Source organism: Pongo pygmaeus, chromosome 20, assembly GCF_028885625.2.
Source record: "Pongo pygmaeus isolate AG05252 chromosome 20, NHGRI_mPonPyg2-v2.0_pri, whole genome shotgun sequence".
NCBI lineage: Eukaryota > Metazoa > Chordata > Mammalia > Primates > Hominidae > Pongo > Pongo pygmaeus.
The window spans coordinates 38,869,496-38,890,748 of NC_072393.2; the positions used below are offsets into that span (position 1 = coordinate 38,869,496).

Here is a 21,253-nt window from a genome sequence, read left to right on the forward strand (position 1 = left end):
GGCTCCCCCGAGTGAGGCTGGAGAGAACAGCTCTGCCTGCCTCGTCAGCTGCTCACTCTCTCCTGAGGCTTTGGGGCTGGCCCCGGTGGGGCTGGGACTCTGCAGTGCAGTGCTGTCCTCACGGAGGGAAGGGCTTGGGGAACAGTAGGGCATCGCAGCCTGCTGTGGGGCTTGCACTGCTGCATCTGTGTCTTTGCAAGGCAGTGAACCCCAGGTCCTCAGGATGGCCTCATCCAGGGCAGCCATGGAGGGAGAAGCCCCAGCCGCACACAAGGGGCTTTGAGTCTGAGCCCTTGGGGACACATGACTGTCCATTTCTACCCTCTGCAGGCAAAGCAGGGGTGGCCTTGGTGGATGACAGGAAGCAGCAGTTTATCTTTGGGGCAGAGGCCATTGCAGTGAGGTTGGGGCCAGCTGACACCCCGGAGCCAGCTCCAGAGACAAAACAGGCCCAGCTCAGTGATTCTGTAAAAAGCAGGAAGGCCGCAGGAACCGCCTGCTCGGCACAGTCCAGAGAGCCCAGCGTCAGGTGCCTTCCCGGTACGGAGAGGCCTGGGGCGGGTTAATTAAAGTTAACTGAGTGAAAAAATAATTACAGAGACTGCAGAGGGAAGAAACCCAAACCTGCAATTTACCCTCCCTAGCCCTTGAGCTTTTCAGAACAATCTGGTCATGGGGAGCTGGGGGCAGGGGAGCAGGGAGAGTGCCTCTTCTCATCTCTCGTGCTCCATGGACTGGGTGTGGGGGCTTCTTTCCCCAGTGCCTGGGTCCGTGTTGGGGAGGAGTCACCTGGCTGAAGTATTGTCCCTGGGCAGGGAAATGTCCTTGGGCCGAGCAGCATATTTGACCTGGGGCTTAACCAGCCACCCAGCTGTGGCCTCAGAGGCTACTGGGAGCTGCCCACCTGGCCTCACCTCCCTCAGGCACTGACCTGTGCCAGGGTGGGGAAGTTCCCTCCAGGGCTTCTTGGGTGGAAAAAGGGTGATCTCCCGGGCCTAGCCAGCAAGGCCCGCTGGAAAGTAAGGGGACAGAGTGACTGACCTTCAAAGGAGTGGGGGGTCCCTGGGGTGCCTGCTGCCTGTGCCTCCCTCCCCCTGTACTCTGCCCGTGCCCTCTCTACCCACTACTGCAGGAACTTATATTCTTCCTTTGGGCAAATGGCCTTGGGGTGCCCCCATCTCGATGCACAGCCTGGCCCTCTTGGCGTGACTGGCTGGTATGTGGGGGATGGGGAATTTCTCTCCCTGCCCTCTAGGAGGAAGCGGGGTAAAGGGTGAGTCACGTGGATATACTCTGGGTCTGCAGTGGCCGGAGCAGTTAGTGCCCACCCCCAGGAACATGAGGGGGGGTGTTAGTACCCAGCCTCTGCGCCTCTGAGCTTGGAGTCTGTTGGACACAGGTCTAGCTGCCCCACCTCCGCTCCAGGCCAAGGGCCTCGAGCGCAGGGACTCCAGTGGTCTGGCCAGAGCCTCAGCTCCCTCTGGTGTGACTGTCCAGAGGGACTGCCATCCACCAACCCATCTGTCAGTCCATCAGTGAGGACAGCCCTGGCTGGCATAGGGGAGTCCGTCTGTGCTTGAATATCCTTTGAGCCTAGCAGGCTTCTTCTCAGAGCTGCCTGCTCTATGGAGACCTTTTCCCCAGTGCCCTACAGAGAGAAGCAGGGTGGAGGCACATCCAAGAGCTTCTCCGTCCACCGGGCCGGGTACCAGGGACAAGGACCCAGGTTCCCGCCAGTACCTAGGCCCCCGCCCTGGGAGCACACATGCTTATTTGGAGGCCTGGACAGTGCAGGGGGTGGCTGCTGGTTACTGACTGGGGGCCTGCGGGTTCCCACCTGGGCTCCTCAAGGCAGGGCCAGAGGGTGTCTCATTCCATGATTTGTCTGGCGGCACAGATATAGGAGACAGCCACAGGTGGAAACAGGTTTCCCTCAGCCTCCCGGGTGTGAAAGGGTGGAAAGGGCACCCCTGGGTAACTTGTAGAGGGCAGAGGTGTCCGGGGATTGCACTTGGATTGCTGCAGTGAGCGGGGCCTCCATCTGCTCGGGTGCCTCGCGCCTCGGTGATGACTGTCCCCCATCTGCCCCATAGATCTCGGCCTGATGGACGCCTGGTGTGGACGATGAGGGAAGAACGTGCCTCCCACACCCGAGAGGTGACCCCTGAGCGAGCCCCGGATGACCCTGCGACCTGGAACGATGCGGCTGGCCTGCATGTTCTCATCCGTCCTGCTGTTCGGAGCTGCAGGCCTCCTCCTCTTCATCAGCCTGCAGGACCCCACGGAGCTCGCCCCCCAGCAGGCGCCCGGTGAGTCCTTGCGCTGAGTCCTGCCATCACTGCCCCCAGCTTTCCAGCCTGAAGCTCAGGCCTCCATGGCTGCCCTGGTGTGCTGGGCTTGGGGGAAAGGGGCAAGTCTGTGCCAAGACCCCCGGCAGACAGAGTCCTGGCTTCCCGGGGAAGGCATCAGTCTCAATGTGGGAGTGCTGTACCTGATGCAAGACCTCCAGCCAGTGCCTAGCAGCAGGGTGGCCTCTCTTGGGGGTCACGGCAAGGCTGCTGTCTATTGAGCCAGTTGTTGCCTTTGAGGAAACTCAGATTTAAACAGGATTCCGCCACCTCTCAGGCCTCTTCCACATTGTCAGGGACATCAGAAAGTAGACAACTTCTCCCTGAGCCCATGCCCCACAAGCAAGACTCAGTTTCCCTGCCCAGCCCTGGGGAATCTAGCCCCTCTGGTCTGGACAAAGGGGGTCAGGGTACCTCCTGGTTTTGTGAGGCCAAGACCCCCTCCGACGGTCCCCTACTGCTGCTTCTATTCCACCCCTGCCCGGTGGCCCACTGGAGTCACAGAGGGTTGCTGGGAACAGGTGGTATGGCAGGGAGGCCAGAGCAGGAAGGGTGATTCTGGCATCTCAGGGCAGATGGAGTGTGGAGAGGGAGTTCAGGCAAGGTTTCTGCTGCCGGGACACGGTCCCCATCCCCAGAGATATGGAAGGACAGGAGGTCAGCTGGCAGGGTGCCAAGGCCTGGGAGCTCTCTGCTTTGGAGGGAGAGGAGGGGAGGTGTCTCAGCAGTGGCCCCTGTTAGGGGCAATTCCATGAAGCCACACACTCACAGTCCACATGCTGTAGGGCATGGACGGGCTTGTGCACCCCCAGAGACACCGCTCCTCCGCAGGGACACCTACTCACTCTCTCTTGCTTGCTCAGTGCTGTGAGCCAGAGACAGGATGAAAGAGAAGGGGGCCAGAGGTGTAGGCAGAGGGGTTCCTGCACAAATCCCTGCCGGAAGCCCAGAGCACAGGAAGGGATGCCGCAACCCCTCTGCCCCCATTGTGGACGAGCACCCATGATGTGTGGCCCTTAGTGCAGATTGAGGGCCCGTGCACACCAGGAAGGAAGGTAAAAAGAGCACAAGGAGGCCAGAGCTGGGACGCTGGGTCTGGCAGCTGCCAGAGGCTCCCCATGGGCAGCCAGATGAGTTGAGAGTCAGAGGGAGGCAGCCAAGGCGGTGGCCTCCAGGAGATGGTGGGCGAGTCATCGGTGCTGACTCACGCCTGTGCCGGACCCCCACAGGTGGTGGCTGTCAGAAGTGGGTCTGGCCGCTCCCAGGCTTCTGGAGCAGCAGGTGCGCAGCAGAGCCGGCTCTCCTGTGGGAGCTTTGCAGCCTCACATGAGCCTCAGAACAGCTCATGACACTGCATTGGCAGAACAGGGCCCCTCAGGACAGTGCCACCAAGGCAGACAGCAAGCTGGTACCTATGGTCGTGTGTTATCTGCATAGAAGCAAACTCAGGAAGAAGGGCGAGCAAACGCTGACTGGGTGTGTCCTTGGTGTGTGCGTGGTTGGGGGTGCATGTAGGCAGAGGGTCCAGGCGGCCAGTACCCACATTCTGCAGGAGGAGCCTGGGAGAGGAGGCATGAGTGTGCCTGTGATGCCCACCTGGGACCAGGGCCTGGACCCATCGGTAGGACACTCCTGGATGGGACTGTGGTTTGGTGGCTTTGGCTAGTGCCCTGCCTTGCTGCAGCCAGAGTGCTCGCTGCGCAGGTCCCTGTTGCCCTGCCCAGCTTCCCGAGTGCACATACGTGTGGATTACAGGTGGGCTGGGGACCCAGGGGATGGCTGGGATTTCTGGGAAGATCGGCGCCTCAGGCTGGCAGGGGGTGTCAGATGGCATGGAGCCGAGGCCATCATCCCTGTGCAGCTGGCAGACCTGGCAAGGAGCACACGTGGGTCTTCTGATGGTCCATGCAGCCAGACCACCCTCACCACGTGCCTGGTGATGGGCAGACTTGACGGTCTGGGTAAATCACACCAAACACAGTCATAAAACTTTAAGTAATGCTTACGTTACTTTCCCTGAGCAAAGTGCCTCTGACACAGGCTGTTTGTGTTGATTTGTTACTATTCATTTATTCCTTCCCTGTACTTCTCACGGCAGCCTAATTGTGATTCGGTACCAAGAAAGCAATATCAAAGTAATTTTCCACAACATTAGTTACAATTTTCTTCTGATCTTTCAAGTGAAACAATCCCATCCTGTTGGCTTCTCTGAGCATATAAACCTTGATTACATTTATCTGTTGGAAACCAGTGCTTACAAAGTGTATGTGTCCAGTTGCATGGCTGGGTGGCCCCAAGGGCCCCTGACAAGCCTTCTCCCTGTGAATTTCTGTTGGTGGGAGGAACAGATTCTGGGCGCTGCACTGCCATCCTGACCAGGCAGATAGGCAGGTGTTGGGGTGGAGGGTTGGGAGTGGAGATGAACGGAAGAAATTCCACACCGTGGCGTGAACCGTTCTAGAGACGGAGTTCTCTGTGAGCTGCAGTTTGTGGCACAACAAATGTGGAAAGGGGATGGAGAGTGGCGGGAAATCTGTTGCTTGAGGTCCCTTGGGGCCTGGCCTCATTCACGTCTCTCCCACACAGCCACCGGGTGTTAACAGCATCTGAACTTTACATGGATCGGCCAGCCAAGCTCACCTGGCTCAGGCAGTAGATGGAATTGTAGGGGGTTGCCAAACTTTTGTAAATCAAACCCCATTTTAAACATTTTTTTTACTACAGTCCAAATCAAATCTTTGGAAACAAGGAAGAGCTACCCGGTAAGCTATCCGAATTCGAAGATGAGGTTTTGTGTATCAGAGAATTCACCTCTCCAGTTATAGTTCTTTTCTGGTCTCCAGGATTGCCAGGCCCTGAGGCCAAAGTTTCTGCTTTCAGGAAATTTGCTTTTTGACCCAGTAGACAAGACTCACCTCTTCTCCAAGAGAAAGACTTGGAGACCAGGCCAGAACCAGGAATAACAAACACCAGTGCCCAGGTGTGGTGGCGCATTCCTGTAATCTCAGCACTTTGGGAGGTCTGGGTGGGAAAATCACTTGAGCCTAGGAGTTCTAGACCAGCCTGGGCAACATAGCAAGACCCTGTCTCTACAAAAAAGTTAGTTGAGTGTAGCGGTACACACCTGTAGTCTCAGCAACTTAAGAAGCTGAGGTGGGTGGATCCTTTGAGTCCAGGAGGTCGAGACCGCAGTGAGCTGATTGTGCCACTGCGCTCCAGCCTGGGTGACAGGGCCGGACTTTGTGTCAAACAACAAAAAACTCCCAATGTACTGGCTCTGGGGGCTGCAGAAGGCTGACTCCACATTTGGTTGAGCAAACTGAATTTTACGAGCTGCTTTCTTTGTGAATGTTTTATCATAAAGAGTTTGGAACACACGCAGTGGTGGAGTAGGATAGTGCCATGAACACCACATACCCGGCACCCAGCACCCCCCACCAACACCAGGCTGGCCCCATCCATAGCACCATCCACTTCCCTCCTTTCATGTGATTTTTGAAGTCTATACCAGATATCCTATCAATTCAGCTATAACTATTTCTTTTTTCTTTCTTTCTTTCTTTTCTTTTTTTTTTTTTTTGAGACAGAGTTTTGTTCTTATTGCCCAGGCTGGAGTGCAATGGCACAATCTCAGCTCGCCGCAAACTCCACCTCCTGGGTTCAAGCAATTCTCTGGCCTCAGTCTCTTGAGTAGCTGGGATTACAGGCATGCACCACCACCCCTGGCTAATTTTGTATTTTTAGTAGAGACGGGGTTTCTCCATGTTGGTCAGGCTGATCTTGAACCCCCGACCTCAGGTGATCTGCCCACCTCGGCCTCCCAAAGTGCTGGGATTACAGGCATGAGCCACCGTGCCCGGCCTCAGCCATAAATATTTCAATATATTTTCTCAGTTTAAAAGATAAGAACTGTTTTATTGACATCACCACTAAACTCATTCCTTGATAACATCAAATTTAATGATTCCTCAATAGCATCAAATAGTCAGTCAGTGTGCAAATGTCTAGCTGTCTCACAAATATAATTACCTTTATTTCCAATTTGTTCCATCCAATATCCAGAAAAGGTCCTCACATGGCAGTTGGTGGATGAGTCTTTTAAATTTCCTTTAATCTGTAAGTTTCCTTCTCCATCTGTATTCTCTCCCACTATGTATTTGAGGAAACCAGGTCACGGTTCCTATAGAACTTTCTGTAAGTTGGGATTTGGCTGATTGGGCCTGTCTGATAAGGATTCACATTGTTCTCTGTTCTTTGTTGTCCCAGTAAATTAGGTGACTCTTGAAGCTTGATCAGATACAGGTTTGGATTGGTTTTTGTTTTGTTCTAGGGAAGTTTTGGGGGGTAGGAATTCACGGGTGGTTCTGTATTATTCCATCAGGAGGCTCCTGTCTGCCTGGCTGTCTTGTGTTATCAGCCGCCAGAGATCGTGCCTAGATCCGGCCATTCATTAGGGGTTACACCGTGGCAATGTTCTGATTTTATCACTCCTTCTTCATTCTTTTAAGTGGAATGGATTTTGTTTTAATGGGGCAAGGTGAGTCATTGTCAGTGACCCATGAAGCCAAAATGAGTGGTGTGGATTGATTGGTTTATTCATAGATATGTATATAAAACTACAATGTTACCATACAGATTCTGTTGTAGTTTATTCATAGATATATATATATATATATAAATGCAATGTTACCATACAGATTCTGTTGTAGTTTATTCATATATATATATATATATATATATATATATATATATATATATGTAATGTTACCATACAGATTCTGTTGCTAGCACACTGTAAACAGTTCGTTCTTTTAATGTTTGGCTTTTGCAGAGTGAGTTTTCTTTAAGTGGGGCCACCCCATGTTTCAGAGCCCTTTGCCTTTCCTGGAGTCAAGGAGTTGTGGGTGGTGGTTCTGGGGTGCCCAGTGGGGAGGCAGCTGTGGTGGACAGCAAAGATCCCCCTCAGGGACCCCTGGCACAGACAATGGGACTGGGCAGCCCCCGATGACTCCTAGGTCTGTGGCCTGTCTCCGGGCACTCCTGCAGGGCACAGGGAAATTTAACGATGAAGATAATAATGAATATTGACTGAACATTTACCATGGGCCAGGCCTTGTACTGAGAACTTTACTCTTTTGAGACAGAGTCCCACTCTGTAGCCCAGGCTGGAGTGCAGCGGCATGATCTTGGCTCACTGCAACTTCCGCCTCCCAGGTTCAAGCGATTCTCATGTCTCAACCTCCCAAGTAGCTGGGATTACAGCTGTCCACCACCACACCTAGCTAATTTTTATCTTTTTAGTAGAGATGGGGTTTTACCATGTTGGCCAGGCTGGTCTCGAACTCCTGAGCTTCAGGCGATCCACCTGCCTTGGCCTCCCAAAGTGTTGGGATTACAGGCGTGAGCCATCACGCCCAGCTTTACATGTTCTAATGCATATAATTTCCCTTCCCTCCCCTCCCCTCCCCTCCCCTCCCTTTCCATTCCCTTCCTGAGGCAGGGTCTTGCTCTGTGGCCCGGGCTGGTGTGTAGTCTTGCCATGAAAGCTCACTGCAGCTTTGACCTCCTGGGCTTGAGTGATCCTCCTACCTGAGCCTCCTGAGTAGCTGAGACCACAGGCAGACGCCACTACACCCACCTATTTATTTTATTTTTTATACAGACAGGATCTCACTATGTTGCCCAGACTGGTCTTAAACTCCTGGGCTCAAGTGATCTCCCGCCTCAGCCTCCCAAAGTGCTGAGATTACAGGTGTGAGCCACCACAACTGGCTAGGTATAATTCTTACAAATAAACGATGTCTAGTTTGAGACAATGTGCCAGCACTCCCTGGGGCAGACACAGAAACAACAACAATACTAATACTAGCTAACGCTGTCAGGCCCTCAAGATGAGACAGGCACAATCACAAGCACTTTACGTGTATTTAATACTCATTTACTACTTTTTAAATTTCAATAGTTTTGGGGGTATAGGTGGTTTTTGGTTACATGGATAAGTTCTTTTGTGGTAAATTAGGAGATTTTAGGGCACCCGTTCATCACCCAAGCAGTGTACACCGTACCCAATATGTAGTCTTTTGTCCCTCACCCCCCTCCCAGCCTTGTCCCCCGAGTCCCATAGTCTATTGTATCACTTTATGCCTTTACATCCCCACAGCTTAGCTCCCACTTATAAGTGAGAACATGCGGTATTTGGTTTTCCATTCCTGAGTTACTTCACTTAGAATAATGGCCTCTCCCTCTATCCAAGTTGCTGCAAAAGACATTATTTTGTTCCTTTTTATGGCTGAGTCGTATTCTATTGTGTATATATACCACATTTTCTTTTTCTTTCTTTCTTTCTTTTTTTTTTTTTTTTTGAGACGGAGTTTTGCTTTTGTCTCCCAGGCTGGAGTGCAGTGGTGTAATCTCAGCTCACTGCTACCTCCACCTCCTGGGTTGGAGCGATTCTCCTGCCTCAGCTTCCTTAGTAGCTGGGATTACAGGTGCCCACCACCACACCTGGCTAATTTATGTATTCTTAGTAGAGACAGTGTTTCACCATGTTGGCCAGGCTGGTCTCGGATTCCTAACTTTAGGTGATCCACCTGCCTCAGCCACCCAAAGTGCTGGGATTACAGGCGTGAGCCACCGCACCCAGCCACCACATTTTCTTTATCCGCCCATTGGTTGATGGGCACTTAGGTTGGTTCCATATCTTTGCAGTTGTGAATTGTGCTGCAATAAATATGCATGAGCATGTGTCTTTTTCATATGATGACTTTTCCTCTGAGTAGATACCCAGGAGTGGGATTCCTGGATTGGATGGTAGTTCTACTTTTAGTTTTTTAAGGCAGGGGTCTCCAACCCCTGGGTTAGGACCCAGGCTGCACAGTAAGAGGTGAGTGGTGCACGAGCTATCGAAGCTGAGCTCGGCCTACTGTCAGATCGGCGGTCACATTAGAGTCTCAGAAGAGCTCGAACCCTCTTGTGAACTACACATGCAAGGGATCTAGGTTGTGCGCTCCTTATGAGAATCTAATGCCTGATGATCTGTCACTGGATATATTACATGTAATAATATATCCATGTATATACATTATATATTACAATGTAATAATAATAGAAATAAAGTGCACAATAAATGTAACGTGCTTGAACCATCCCGAAACCACCACCTCTCCACCCCCATCTCCCTTCCCCAGACCGTGGAAAAATTGTCTTCCATGAAACTGGCTCCTGGTGCCAAAAAAGTTGGGGACCGCTGCTTTAAGGAATCTCCACACTGTTTCCCATAGTGGTTGTACTAATTTACATTCCCACCAGCAGTGTAAAAGCATTCTCTTTTCACCACATCCATGCCAACATTATTGTTTTTTAAGTTTTTTTTTTTTTTTTGAGTTGGAGTTTTGCTCTTGTTGCCCAGGCTAGAGTCCAATGGCATGATCTTGGCTCACCACAACCTCCGCCTCCTGGGTTCAAGCGATTCTCCTGCCTCAGCCTCCCAAGTAGCTGGGATTACAGGCGCCTGCCACCATGCCTGGCTAAATTTTTTGTATTTTTAGTAGAGATGGGGTTTCATTACGTTGGCCAGGCTGGTCTCGAACTCCTGACCTTGTGATCCACCTGCCTCGGCCTCCCAAAGTGCTGGGATTACAGGCGGGAACCACCGTGCCCAGCCTGTGAGCCTTTTGAGAAGTGTCTATTCATGTCCTGTGCCCACTTTTTGATGGGATTATTTGTTTTTCTCTTCATTTAATTCTTTATTTTTATTTATTTATTTTTTGAGATACAGTCTCACTCTGTCACCCAGGCTAGAGTGCAGTGGTGTGATCTCAGGTCACTTCAGCCTTGAATTCCTGGGCTCCAGTGATCCTCCCATCTCAGCCTCCTGAGTAGCTGGGACCACAGGCACCCCCTCCACGCCCGTCTAACTTTTGTATTTTTGGTAGAGATGGGGTTTCGCCACGTTGCCCAGGCTGGTCTTAAACTCCTGGCCTCAAGTGATCCACCCACCTCGGGCTCCCAAAGTGCTGAGATTACAGTGTGAGCCACTGTGCCCGGCCTTATTTAATACTTTAAAACCCTCATGAGTTAATTATTATTACATTCTTTGAAAAATGAGACTACTGAGGTAAGAGAGGCTAAGAACCATACCCAAGGCCACGCAGCTTCTGGGCTTCAGAGCTGGGATGTGGCCTGGTCGGCTGCCTGTTGTTCGCTGCACCACGCTGTCTCCCCAGCACTTGGGGCACCCAGTATTGTTGTGTTCGGGTCCTGGAGCAGAGCCTGGGCAGAGAGAACAGTGTGGATAAAGGATTGGAGTCCTGAGAGAATGTGGCACATGGAGAACTCTAAGTGGTTTAGGGGCTGCAGCATGACCTGTGGATCTAGACTCCTGGCTGAAGACACAGCTGGCCCTGGGCCCAGCAGGCCCTTGCAGTGTGGTAGAAGAGCCAGCCTTGGCCTCTGGTAACAAGGAGCTATGGGGACCCCGGAGTAGGGAGTGGTGCATCAGAAAGCTCATTCTGGGCCAGGCGCAGTGGCTCATGCCTGTAATTCCAACACTTTGGGAGGCTGAGGCGGGTGGATCACCTGAGGTCAGGAGTTAGAGACCAGCCCCCGCCTCTACTAAAAATACAAAAATAAGCCGGGCGTGGTGGCATGGGCCTGTAGTCCCAGCTACTTGGGAGGCAGGCGAATTGCTTGAACCCAGAAGGCAGAGGTTGTAGTTCTTTTAAAATAACTACACTCCTTTATCCAGTGAGCTGAGATCACGCCAACTGCAATCCTTTATCCAGTGAGCTGAGATCGTGCCACTGCACTTCAGTCTGGGCGACAAAGTGAGACGCCGTCTCAAAAAGAAAAAAAAAGAAAGAAAGAAATAAAGCAAGCAAGCTCATTCTGGTGGCTGCCTGTTGTGTGGCTGTGGGCAGAGAGCAGACAGGGAGACGCGACAAATGCAAGGAGATTCGGGGCAGCCAAGGATATCGCATGCAGTGTTGGAGACCTTTCGAGTGAGAGGACAAGGAGGTGAGGAGGGCGGGGAGGGCAGTGGTCTTGGTTCAGGGGGACTCGGGTTTCTGGCTCTAGAGGAGGGAGGTTGGGGGTGCCATTCACTGGGGCAGATGTGCCAGATGGGGAAAGGTTGGGGTGAGGAGGCAGGAGATCACAGGTTCCATTTGGGGCTTATGGCGTCTGAGATGCTTGGCAGGGTGCGTGGAGTCTCCCTGTAGCTCCTCCACCGAGGGGTGTCCACCCCCACAGAATGAAGGACCAGGCAAGACAGGCAGGAAGCCCCCACCATGCCCTAGCCCCTCTGCACCTGCGTCTCCACTCACAGGTTGACACACTCACTCCTTTACCCTCATACACCCCAGGCCTGGGCGCTGGCACCATGCAGAGTGGGGAGGGCTATGGGAGAGCCTTGCCCTGGGAGAGGGGCTGGCAGCTCTGGACTCACATCTACTCCACATTTCCAGGCCAGGAAACCAGTATCCTGGAAGCTGTCCACGCTCCCTGTTGGGCTGGATGCCAGCATGGAGATTCATGCTTTTCGGCCCAAACCTCACATTGTCCTGGGATGGGACCTCCACGCCTGGGTCCCTGGGCTTGCCAGCCACAGGGAGAGATCTGTACGTGCCCATCTGTGTGAAAGCCCTGCAAGCCCAGCTGCTTAGCTGTACCGAGGCAGGGGAGGGGTGCACAGGGAGATGGAGACACTGGAGGAGGAAGCTCGGGCTCTGCTCTCCAGAGCTCACAATCTGTGGGGTCAAGGAAGGAGGTTATCCAGGCCCTTCCCTGCAGGGTTCCAATCTTGTGGCAGTGGAGGGGAGACCTGGCCCTGGCTCAGCGGGGCCTGGGGGACACTTAAGGCAGGTTGTAAACCTTTCTTGAGGAGTGAGTGCTGGAGGAGTCAGGAGGACTTCCTGGAAGAGGGGAACTGTGGGCTGCTTGTTTGTCCTCTCTAGTGAACAGGAGGTGCTGACCTTCAGTGGAAGCAGTGAAGCGGGCTTGGGTGAGATTCCAGTGGAGCCAGGGGTCTCCCTCCAGAGCACATGCTGCTATGCATCATGCCCAATATCTCACAGCTAGAAATGGACAGAGCCAGAAGTCCAATGCCCGCGGGTCTGCCTGATGCCAGGGCTCTTGTTTTGATCTCCTGGAGGCAGTGCTGTGTTGATTGGAGAAAGTGTGGCCCTCATTCTGGGTCCCAGGGTTACCAGGGACACACTGCCCTGCCTGTGCCTGTGCGGAGGACTAAACTGCAATGTCAGAAGGTCTGTCCAGCTCCTACAGTGACTGTCATGTTCTGAGTGTGTCCCCCTGGAGCTCTGAGACAAATGCCAGGACAAATGTCATGGGTGGGCCAGGACCACAGGGAAGCCTGTTAAGTAAAAGGCTCTCAACAGCTCACCCAAAGGAGGGTGATAGAGGCAACCGAAGTGCAGCAGCCACCCCTGCCTGCCCTCTCTGAGCAGCTGGGCCAGGTTAGCTGCAGGGGAAATAAGCCTACTGGCCCTCTCAGAGCGAGTCCGGTCCTCGCGCAGATGGGCGTCTAAGCCCAGACTCCTTCCTGGGCTGGTACCCGCCCCTCCAGTTTCCATGGAGCCAGCTGCTTTCCCCAGGCAGGTGGGTTTTATTGGAACCCTCTTGAGTCTGTTTCCTGAAACCATTTTCTAACGGCATTGCGGAACATCGTATATATTTCCTACAAACCTTGCGAGGCTGACACATCCTTGTTGTGACTGTGAATATCAGAAGTGACATGTAATTGCAGTGATCCATCCTGTTAAGTAGCTGGCAATACATTATCTCAAAATCAGCAGGGCTGGGACTCTCAGAACCCAGTGTTTCTAAACAATGCACCTGCAGCTTCAAACTCTCTTCCTGAACAGCGCCCAAGGCTGGCAAGGGCCACCTCGCTCTCCCATGCCTCGCTTTTCCTGGGCCACAGCGCAGACAATTTCACTCCAGGGAAAGCCACCTACTGGGTTTTCAGTACTTCTGGAGTGCCTCCTCCTTGTCACCTAATGCACCAGGCTCTCCGCCTCAGGGCTGTGGGTGGGGTGCTTGTCACAGTGTTCCTTCCAAGCGTGGCTCTGGAAATCCTGCCCTCCTTTTTTCTCATAAACTCCAGAATGTCTTTGTGGGGGTTCCTTCTAGGCCAGGCCAGCCATCATTACGCACAATTGGAGGTGCGGAGGGGCAGAGAGGGTGGCCAGAGCCCAGGGGCAGAGAAAGCCAAGCCCCAGTTGCTACTTTGCACCTGGCAGGGACACACCCACACTGTGCTTTATGCTAATTCTGGTTCACATAGATTGCAGTGTGAAGGGTGCCCCCTGGAGTTGTGCAAAGACCAGTACTGATGGAGGGATGGACATGGAGCGCTCCTTGCGTGGTGATTGCCCAAGTGCTAGAAATAGGCAGGGTCGGAACATGGAAACTTCAGGTCTGGATACCCCGAGCCTAGTGGGTTTGATGGGTCCGGGCGGTGCTAGCTTTGGGACCATCATTGGATTCTGCTGTTTGAGGGTTGGGTTCATGAAGGACCTTCACTGCCACACTCCCTGGGAGGCCCTGATTTGGAGGGGAAGCCCACTGTGGACCCTGTCTCTGCAGTGAAAGTTTCTCAGTCTCAAGCCTCTCTCACCCGAGCCTGGGCCGTTCCCTGTAGTGGTCCCAACCTGTGTCTTCCCAGTCTTCTACGTGGCCACGATTTCCTGGGTTCCTCCACCCCCTGCAATTGGAGTGAATATTTGCCTCTTCCTGCAGAAGACACCCTAGGGGTCTCTAGCCAGAGCCTCACTTTCCTTTGGTGCATTAAAATATGCTAAATGAAAAATAATGAGCATGTAGGAACTAATAACAGGAATCACCTAATTAAATTAGGAAACAGACATCACATCGCTGTAATCTGAAAATTGATATTAATAGAAACGGTCCCAGAATTGTTATGCTAAAGGTTCCTAGGAGTGGGGAAATTAAAAAGGAGAGCAGAATAGAAAATTGGGACGATCATGTCCAATAAGAGTGAGACTTATGTTTTAAAAGGAACTACAGTAACATGCTAAAAATAGAAGAGGAGATCTAATGAAGTCATGGACAAAAGTGGCTTTGAAAACCGCAGAGCTCCACGCACGTGTATGATGGTAATTTATAAAATGAGACAATGTAATCAAGCTTCAATGTGCATGAAATGTAGTCAGGGTTATTGTTTATTGGGTGCCTGGCACGTGGTACTCATTCTATTTTCCTTCGCCTCCTCGGCAGGTGTCTTTATCCTCAACTGAAATTTAGGGAGGTTCATTCATTTACCCAAAGTCCTGAAGCCTGCGTGGCTCAGCCAGGATTTGATCCCAGATCTGCCTGATTCCAAAGCCTGTGCTCCCCCTTCTCTGTCCTTCTTTCCTTTTGCTACTAGTTAATGTCACAGTCTATATGTTTATTTGTTTGTTTGTTTTTGTTTTTTGAGATGGAATCTTGCTCTTTCACCCAGGCTGGATCTCAGCTCACTGCAACCTCCGCCTCCCGAGTTCAAGCGATTCTCCTGTCTCAGCCTCCTGAGTAGCTGGGATTACAGGCATGCACCACCATGCCCAGTTTATTTTGTATTTTTAGTAAAGACGGAGTTTCACCATGTTGGCCAGGCTGGTCTCGAACTCCTGACCTCAGGAATCCACCTGCCTTAGCCTCCCAAAGTGCTGGGATTATAGGCGTGAGCCACCACACCCGGCCTATGTTTTGTTTTAAGGTAAGGGGTCTTGCTCTGTCACCCAGGCTGCGGTGCAGTGGCACGATCATAGCTCTCTGCAGCCTCAAACTCCTGGATATTTCTTTTCTTTTCTGATGTTAGTCTACCATTTTTCTCAAAGGACATTTCTTGCCAACACCCAGCAGATTGTGGCAACTGTCAGCTCCCCAAACCGAAGCCCCAAGGCTCTTCCATTGGTTGGATTAATAAAACCTACAACAAAGACACCTTCTGAAATTTCAGTCCAACTGGAAAACTGGGTCTCCCATTATGTGGGGGCCTGGGCAGGGTCCAGGAGGGGCAGGCGGTTCCGATGCTTGTCCTGCGTCCCCAGGTAGCCCCAGTGTTGGGTTGCGTCTCCACAGTGGCCAATTGTTCCCCAGAGGACCCCCGAGGGGGATGAATCTGGCTCTGTTCATCTGCCTTGTGAGTCACAGCCCAGAGGGCCCAGAGCAGGTCTCAGGGGTGGGGTGACCCCGTTCCCACTCTGCCTGGCCCAGAATGCATTGGAGGGACCGGGGGAGGAGGAAGCGGAGGTCACAATCTGTGCATGAGATGCCTCAGGATTACCTCAGGTCTGGAGTGCTGGGACTGCTCCGAGGGCCAGGCATTGAGCCCAAGGAGGACTGAAGGCTGAGGGCTGGGGAGGGATGCCACATGGCTGGACTTCTTTTCCCTCCCCCTGTGCCTATGCCTCCCCCACCTCTGTTCCCATTCACTGCCTGAGCGTCTTCAGTGAGAGTCACCTGGCATCAGAGCCAAGCCTCCCGCACAGCCCAGGGCAGCTGCCGTGGAGAGGTGGAGGGTAGGGGAGACTCCACTCCCCAAGTGGTACCAGGCTCCAAAGGGGCCCGAGGTAGGGGGCCCTTTGCCCGGCTCTGTCCCCTTCCCCCAGCCTCACTTGGCCTGGAGTCTCAGGGCCAAGGGGGAGGGCCTGGGGACATCCAGCAGGTTGAAACGGGGCACACCCACTGCCAGCATGAAGAAGGGCCCGGTGGGGTCCCACTGTGTGGCAACCCTCCTGATGTCCTCGAGCCCCTGTTGCTAACACGGGCAGCAGGGAAGTGGTGAGGAGTCCACCCACGCTCCAAGGACAGGGCTGTTGCTACGATTGCTGTCCTTCTCCATGGCCACTGCGTGGGTCTTGGTTTTTTAAAACTCGGAAAAAGTTGTGGTGGTAGTTATGACAACAGAAGCCTGGAGGTCCGGTTCTGGAGGCCAAATGGGTGGGTCCATAGGGGTGGGCGCGGGCCCACATACCCTGGGGCTAGACGCACCTTCTGCTGGGCTCCAACTTCCTGCCCGTGGGGTTATTCCGCTCTTGCATTAAGGTCGACACCACTTGTGGTGCCTTTAGGGTCACTGCAGATCCCCCTCTCCTCCTCACAATATTTGCAGAAGTTGGGAGCTGCTGGGCAGATCTCATTTAAGCCAAAAAAGCTTCACCATTATATGCCTGGTGATGTTTTCATTATGAAGCTTATTTTCCAGGATTTGTGGCTCTGCAGTTTTGACTTGAATCATAGTGGAAGTCAGTGAAAGAGTCGCTCATTTTGAAATTGTATTTTATGTGGGGAAAATAGCTGAGCTTAAATTGGTTCAGTTGTCCCCTCTGACAGCTGCCATTGGGGAGTCCCTGCACAGCACAGGCTCCTAGTGGGGGGTGGAGGAGCTCCTGGGGGCTTCTCATGTTCGCGTCTGGGGTCCCAGAGGGAAGTCGGGGGCTGCCTGTCATCTTGCCCTGAGGCCTGGTTGAGGGGCTGCCTGTCATCTTGCCCCGAGGCCTGGTTGAGGCATTTTTCAGCCCTCCCCAAAAGGCCTGAAGAATTCTGAGAGGGTAGGCTGGCCCCATCCCAGCTCCCCATCGAGCTCTGTGCCTGGTCTTGGTTCTCCACCAGGGCGGGACTGCAGGGATGATGATCCGTGAGCCCCTCACTACATTCTGGTTGTGTCCAAAGGTGCTTCACCATGGGAAGGCTGCTCCCGGCGTTCCTCAGGTCCTGGATGGAGTCCCAAGACCCCATCCCACCTCCTCCAAAGACTACAGCCATTTGTGAGTGCATTTGACCTTTGCCCTCAGGGTCTGGGTCTGCACTGGAGGGAAGGGAATGAGGCGATGTCCATGGGAACTGTGTGGGGTCACTGGAATCCATCAGACAGTAGGTCTGACAGAGGATGGGGGGAAGGGGAGGGGGTGAGGGGAAAGTGGACAGACAGGCCCCAGGGCCAGGGGCCACCGCTGCTTTGCTCCAGCCCAGAGCTCTGTGCAGGAGTGTAGGTCCAGAGTGGCCAGGTCATCCTTTTTGTTTTTGTTTTGTTTTTTAAAAAAGCTAAGAATCTGGCCAGGTGCAGTGGCTCACACCTGTAATCCCAGCACTTTGGGAGGCCGAGGCAGGTGGATCACTTGAGGTCAGGAGTTCAAGACTAGCCTGGCCAACGTGGTGAAACCCCATCTCTACTAAAATTACAAAATTTAGCCGGAGTTGGTGGCGGGCACCTATAATCCCAGGTACTTAGGAGGCTGAGGCAGGAGAATCGCTTGAACCCAGGAGGTGGAGGTTACAGTGAGCTGAAATCACACACTACATTCCAGCTTGGGTGACGGAGCGAGACGCTGTCTTAAAAAAAAAAAAAGCTAAGAATCGGTAACATACATTTATGTGGATTCTCCTGATTTTAAAGGGGCAGCTCTAATTTGGAATGCGTTTTTTATTGTTAGATAATAGGTGATGTTTGGCACCTACTGTTGGTTAGATGAGCTGGGAGGACTGGATCTTTCCAATACCCTAAACCCCCGTGGGGCTGAGACCTGCCCCCTAGGCCCTATTTGGCTCCATGCCTGCTCTCCCTGTGCCCCCTGGGAGGACACAGAGGAGGTGGGTTTCCTGGTGGGAAGGGGACTCTAAGAATTACTTCCAGCCCCATAGGACCCCCATGAAGCCAGACCCCAAGCGGTCCATGAGCAGAGCGTCTCCTGGGCCCCGCTGACCAACAGTGGCTGCACAGAGCCCCTCAGTGGCACTGTTTGGTTCAGCAGCCGGGAGCCCTGCCAGATAGCTGTTCACCGTTCAGGTCAGGCAGGGGACCTGGGGGGCTGGGAGAAGTGACTGGTCAGCAGAGATACAGGGAAGGCAAGGGCCAGAGAGTGGGGTTCTGGGGAGCGCACCTAATTAAAACCTCCTTCATTTACGCACAGTTACTCACGTGCAAATATTGGCACCCACTGGCAAGCTTCTGTTGCTGTAGCAAAGGAAGAATCATTTCAAGCAAAGCTTTCCTGCGAGTGGGCACTCTCTCCAGTATCTACCTGGGGATGGGGGCGTGGGTGCCCGTGGGTGTAAATGGAGGAGGATTTCTGACTTGGCAGCCTGCTTCCCACAGTGATGGGGTGTGGCAGGCATGGCCACCCTGGCTCCCTTTCTGCCCCCCTAGGGCACCATGGCAGCCACACCCAGCAAGGGTCCCTTTGGAGAGGGGCCTGGCCCGGCCCAGCAAGGGAGTCTTTGCAGATTCGCCTTCCCCGCTGCCTCTGTGTCACAGCGATGTCCCCGGGACTAGGAGAGGGACCCAAGAGTCCTGAGAGCATTCGAGGAGGTGGCATCTGGGGGTGTGGTGTGGGCAGTGATGATGGTGTGAGCACTCAGGGCCTACTGTGTACCAGGCACTGTGTTTTACATGCTTTACCAATATCCTCACGCTGGAGCCTCGCTGTACCCGTCTCTATTTTATAGATGAAAAAACTGAAGCACAGAGAGGCAAAGTCACTTGCCCAAGGTCACACAGCCAGGAAGTGTCAGTGCTTGAAGTAAAACTTGGTTCCTCAGATCCCAAAAGTCTGAAGTCTTCTTGGTGACCTGACAACCACTCAGGGCTGGTAGCAAGCACCATGCTATGAGATGCATGGCATTGGAGGGCCAGCCTGGGTTAGAGGCTGGGGGGCTGCACGGCACTGCCCTGCAGACTATCAGGGTGTGCTTCATTCCTGCTCACAGCAAACATGTTCTGGTTCTTGTGCACACGTGTGTGTGTCCTGATGAAGAGTCAGGTGCCCATGTGTGCATGTGTGTGTGCATCTGGCCCTCACCCATAATCCTAGCTGTGTACAAGCATGTGTGCTCACCTCAGTATTACTATACACCCATGGGTGGACAGGTGCCTTACGGCTCATGTGGAAAGCACTTCACCCTGAAGTCTGGGCTGGCTGCTGTGAGCATACCCTGACAATGTCACCTGCCAGGTCATGGGCCAGGCAGGGGCAAATGATTTGGGCCCCACAGGGTGAGTTGTCTGTCGGTTGTCAGCCAGAGAATTGGGTGACAAATTGCCATTCCAGCAGGCACTCAGCAAAGCCAATTATTGTAACCCCTTGCCCACGACCCGCACAGACCAAATAATGAAATTACATTCATAATATTTCAGGTCGAGTGATCGCTGCTTGAATTAGTTCCTTCCCAGAACCCAGCCAGAAGTAGCGGCAGTAATTAAAGGATTTTCTGGGCTTAAATCAACTGTGCGCGTCAAGCGTGTACAACACACAGGGCTTGCAAAATGTGTGCAGGCCTCGTCCCTTCACTGGGGAGTAAAAAGGACAGGCCGTGATTGTGGGAGGACCACAGGCCGGGAGGAGGTGGGTTCTTCCTGCCGGGGAAGTTTTCCACTTTCACTCATTTATTTTAGAGACGTTTACTGAAAGATCCCTGCTCCAATGGGGCCTCACAGTGAGTAAGGTGATGGGGACTTTCTGGGGTCCACCCTGACTCCTCCCAAGCAGGTATTTTAGCGGTGTTGCAGGGGTAGGGTGCTTTGTTTCCCAGACTAAAGTGCAGGTCAGAGTTCATTGCAGCTTTAACCTCCTGGGCTCAAGCGATCCTCCCACCTCAGCCTCCCCGGTAGCTGGGACCAAGTGATTCTCCTGCCTTGGCCTGCCAAAGTGCTGAGATTACACGCGTGAGCCACCTAGCCTGGCCTAATTTTAGGATAATTCCATTGCCCCCGCCACTAAATCTTTTGTGCCCATTTCAGTCACTCCCCATTTCCACCCCATTTTGTGGCGAACCCAGGCAACCACGAATCTCCTTTTTATCACTATAGCGCTACCCTTTCTGAACATTTCATATCAATGTAATCATACACTGTGTGGTCTATTATATCTGGTTTCTTTCACTCTGCATAATGTTTTTGAGAGTCATATTTTTTGATATTTACTCATATCAGTTTATTTTTTTATTGTCAAATAATATTATTCTATTACATGGAATTGTGGTTGATCTGTTCACCAGCTGATGGATATGGGATTGTTGATACTTTTGGCTATTAGGACTAATGCTGCTATGAACATTCATTTGAAAGTTTTTATGTAAACCTATGTTTTCATTTTTCTTGGGTAGATATTTAGGAGTAGAATGGCTAGATTGTAATAGTAAATTTACGTCAAATTTAAGGGATACTGACAAACTGTTGGCTAAAATTGCTGTACCATTTTACATTCTCACCAGCAGGATATGAAGGTTCCAATTGCTCCACATTCTCATCAAGACTTGTTATTATCTGTCTTTTTAATTATAGCTATTCTAGTGGGTGTGAAGTGGTGTCTCATTGTAGTTTTAATTTGCATCTTTCTAATGACTACTATTAAGCATATTTTCATGTGCTTATTAGCCATTTGGATATATTCTTTAGTGAAATATCTATTCAAGGCTTGGCCCATTTTAAAAATTGGTTTATTTATCTTTTTATTGTGTTGTAATTATTTTCTAGATATAAGTATTATTCGATTTGCAAATAACTTATCCCATCTGTGGCTTGTCTTTTCATTTTCTTAATGGTGTCTTTTGGAGTGGAAAAGTTTCTAAATTTGAAAAAGTGCAATTCATCATTTTTTTTCTTTGATGGATTATGCTTTTTTGTGTTGCATCTAAGAAATTTTTTCCTAATCTTAGTCATAAAGATTTCCTCTTATGTTTTCTTCTAAGTTTTTAAGTTTTGGCTGTTAATATCTGTGTCTGCGGTCCATTTTGAGCCACGTTTTGTGTATTGTGTGAGGTCTGACTTCTTCTCTTTGCATGTGAATATCCAATTATCCCAGTTCCCAGCACGTGCTGAAGACTATCTGTTCCCTATCGAATTGCCTTCGCACCTTGGTCAAAAATAAATTGACCATAAATTTAAG

General features: G+C 52.0%; 1 protein-coding gene across 3 annotated transcripts in view; it reads left to right on the plus strand.

Moving 5' to 3' along the window:
* The window catches only part of CHST8 (carbohydrate sulfotransferase 8), a 153,921-nt gene that overhangs the window by 64,648 nt on the left and 68,020 nt on the right, over positions 1 to 21,253 (plus strand). For all 3 annotated transcript variants that reach the window (XM_063657511.1, XM_054464237.2, XM_054464238.2), the window contains one exon: positions 2,094 to 2,309. In XM_063657511.1, the coding sequence (XP_063513581.1) occupies positions 2,180 to 2,309 (130 nt within the window). In that variant the 5' untranslated portion in view covers positions 2,094 to 2,179. The remainder of the gene's footprint in view (positions 1 to 2,093; positions 2,310 to 21,253) is intronic.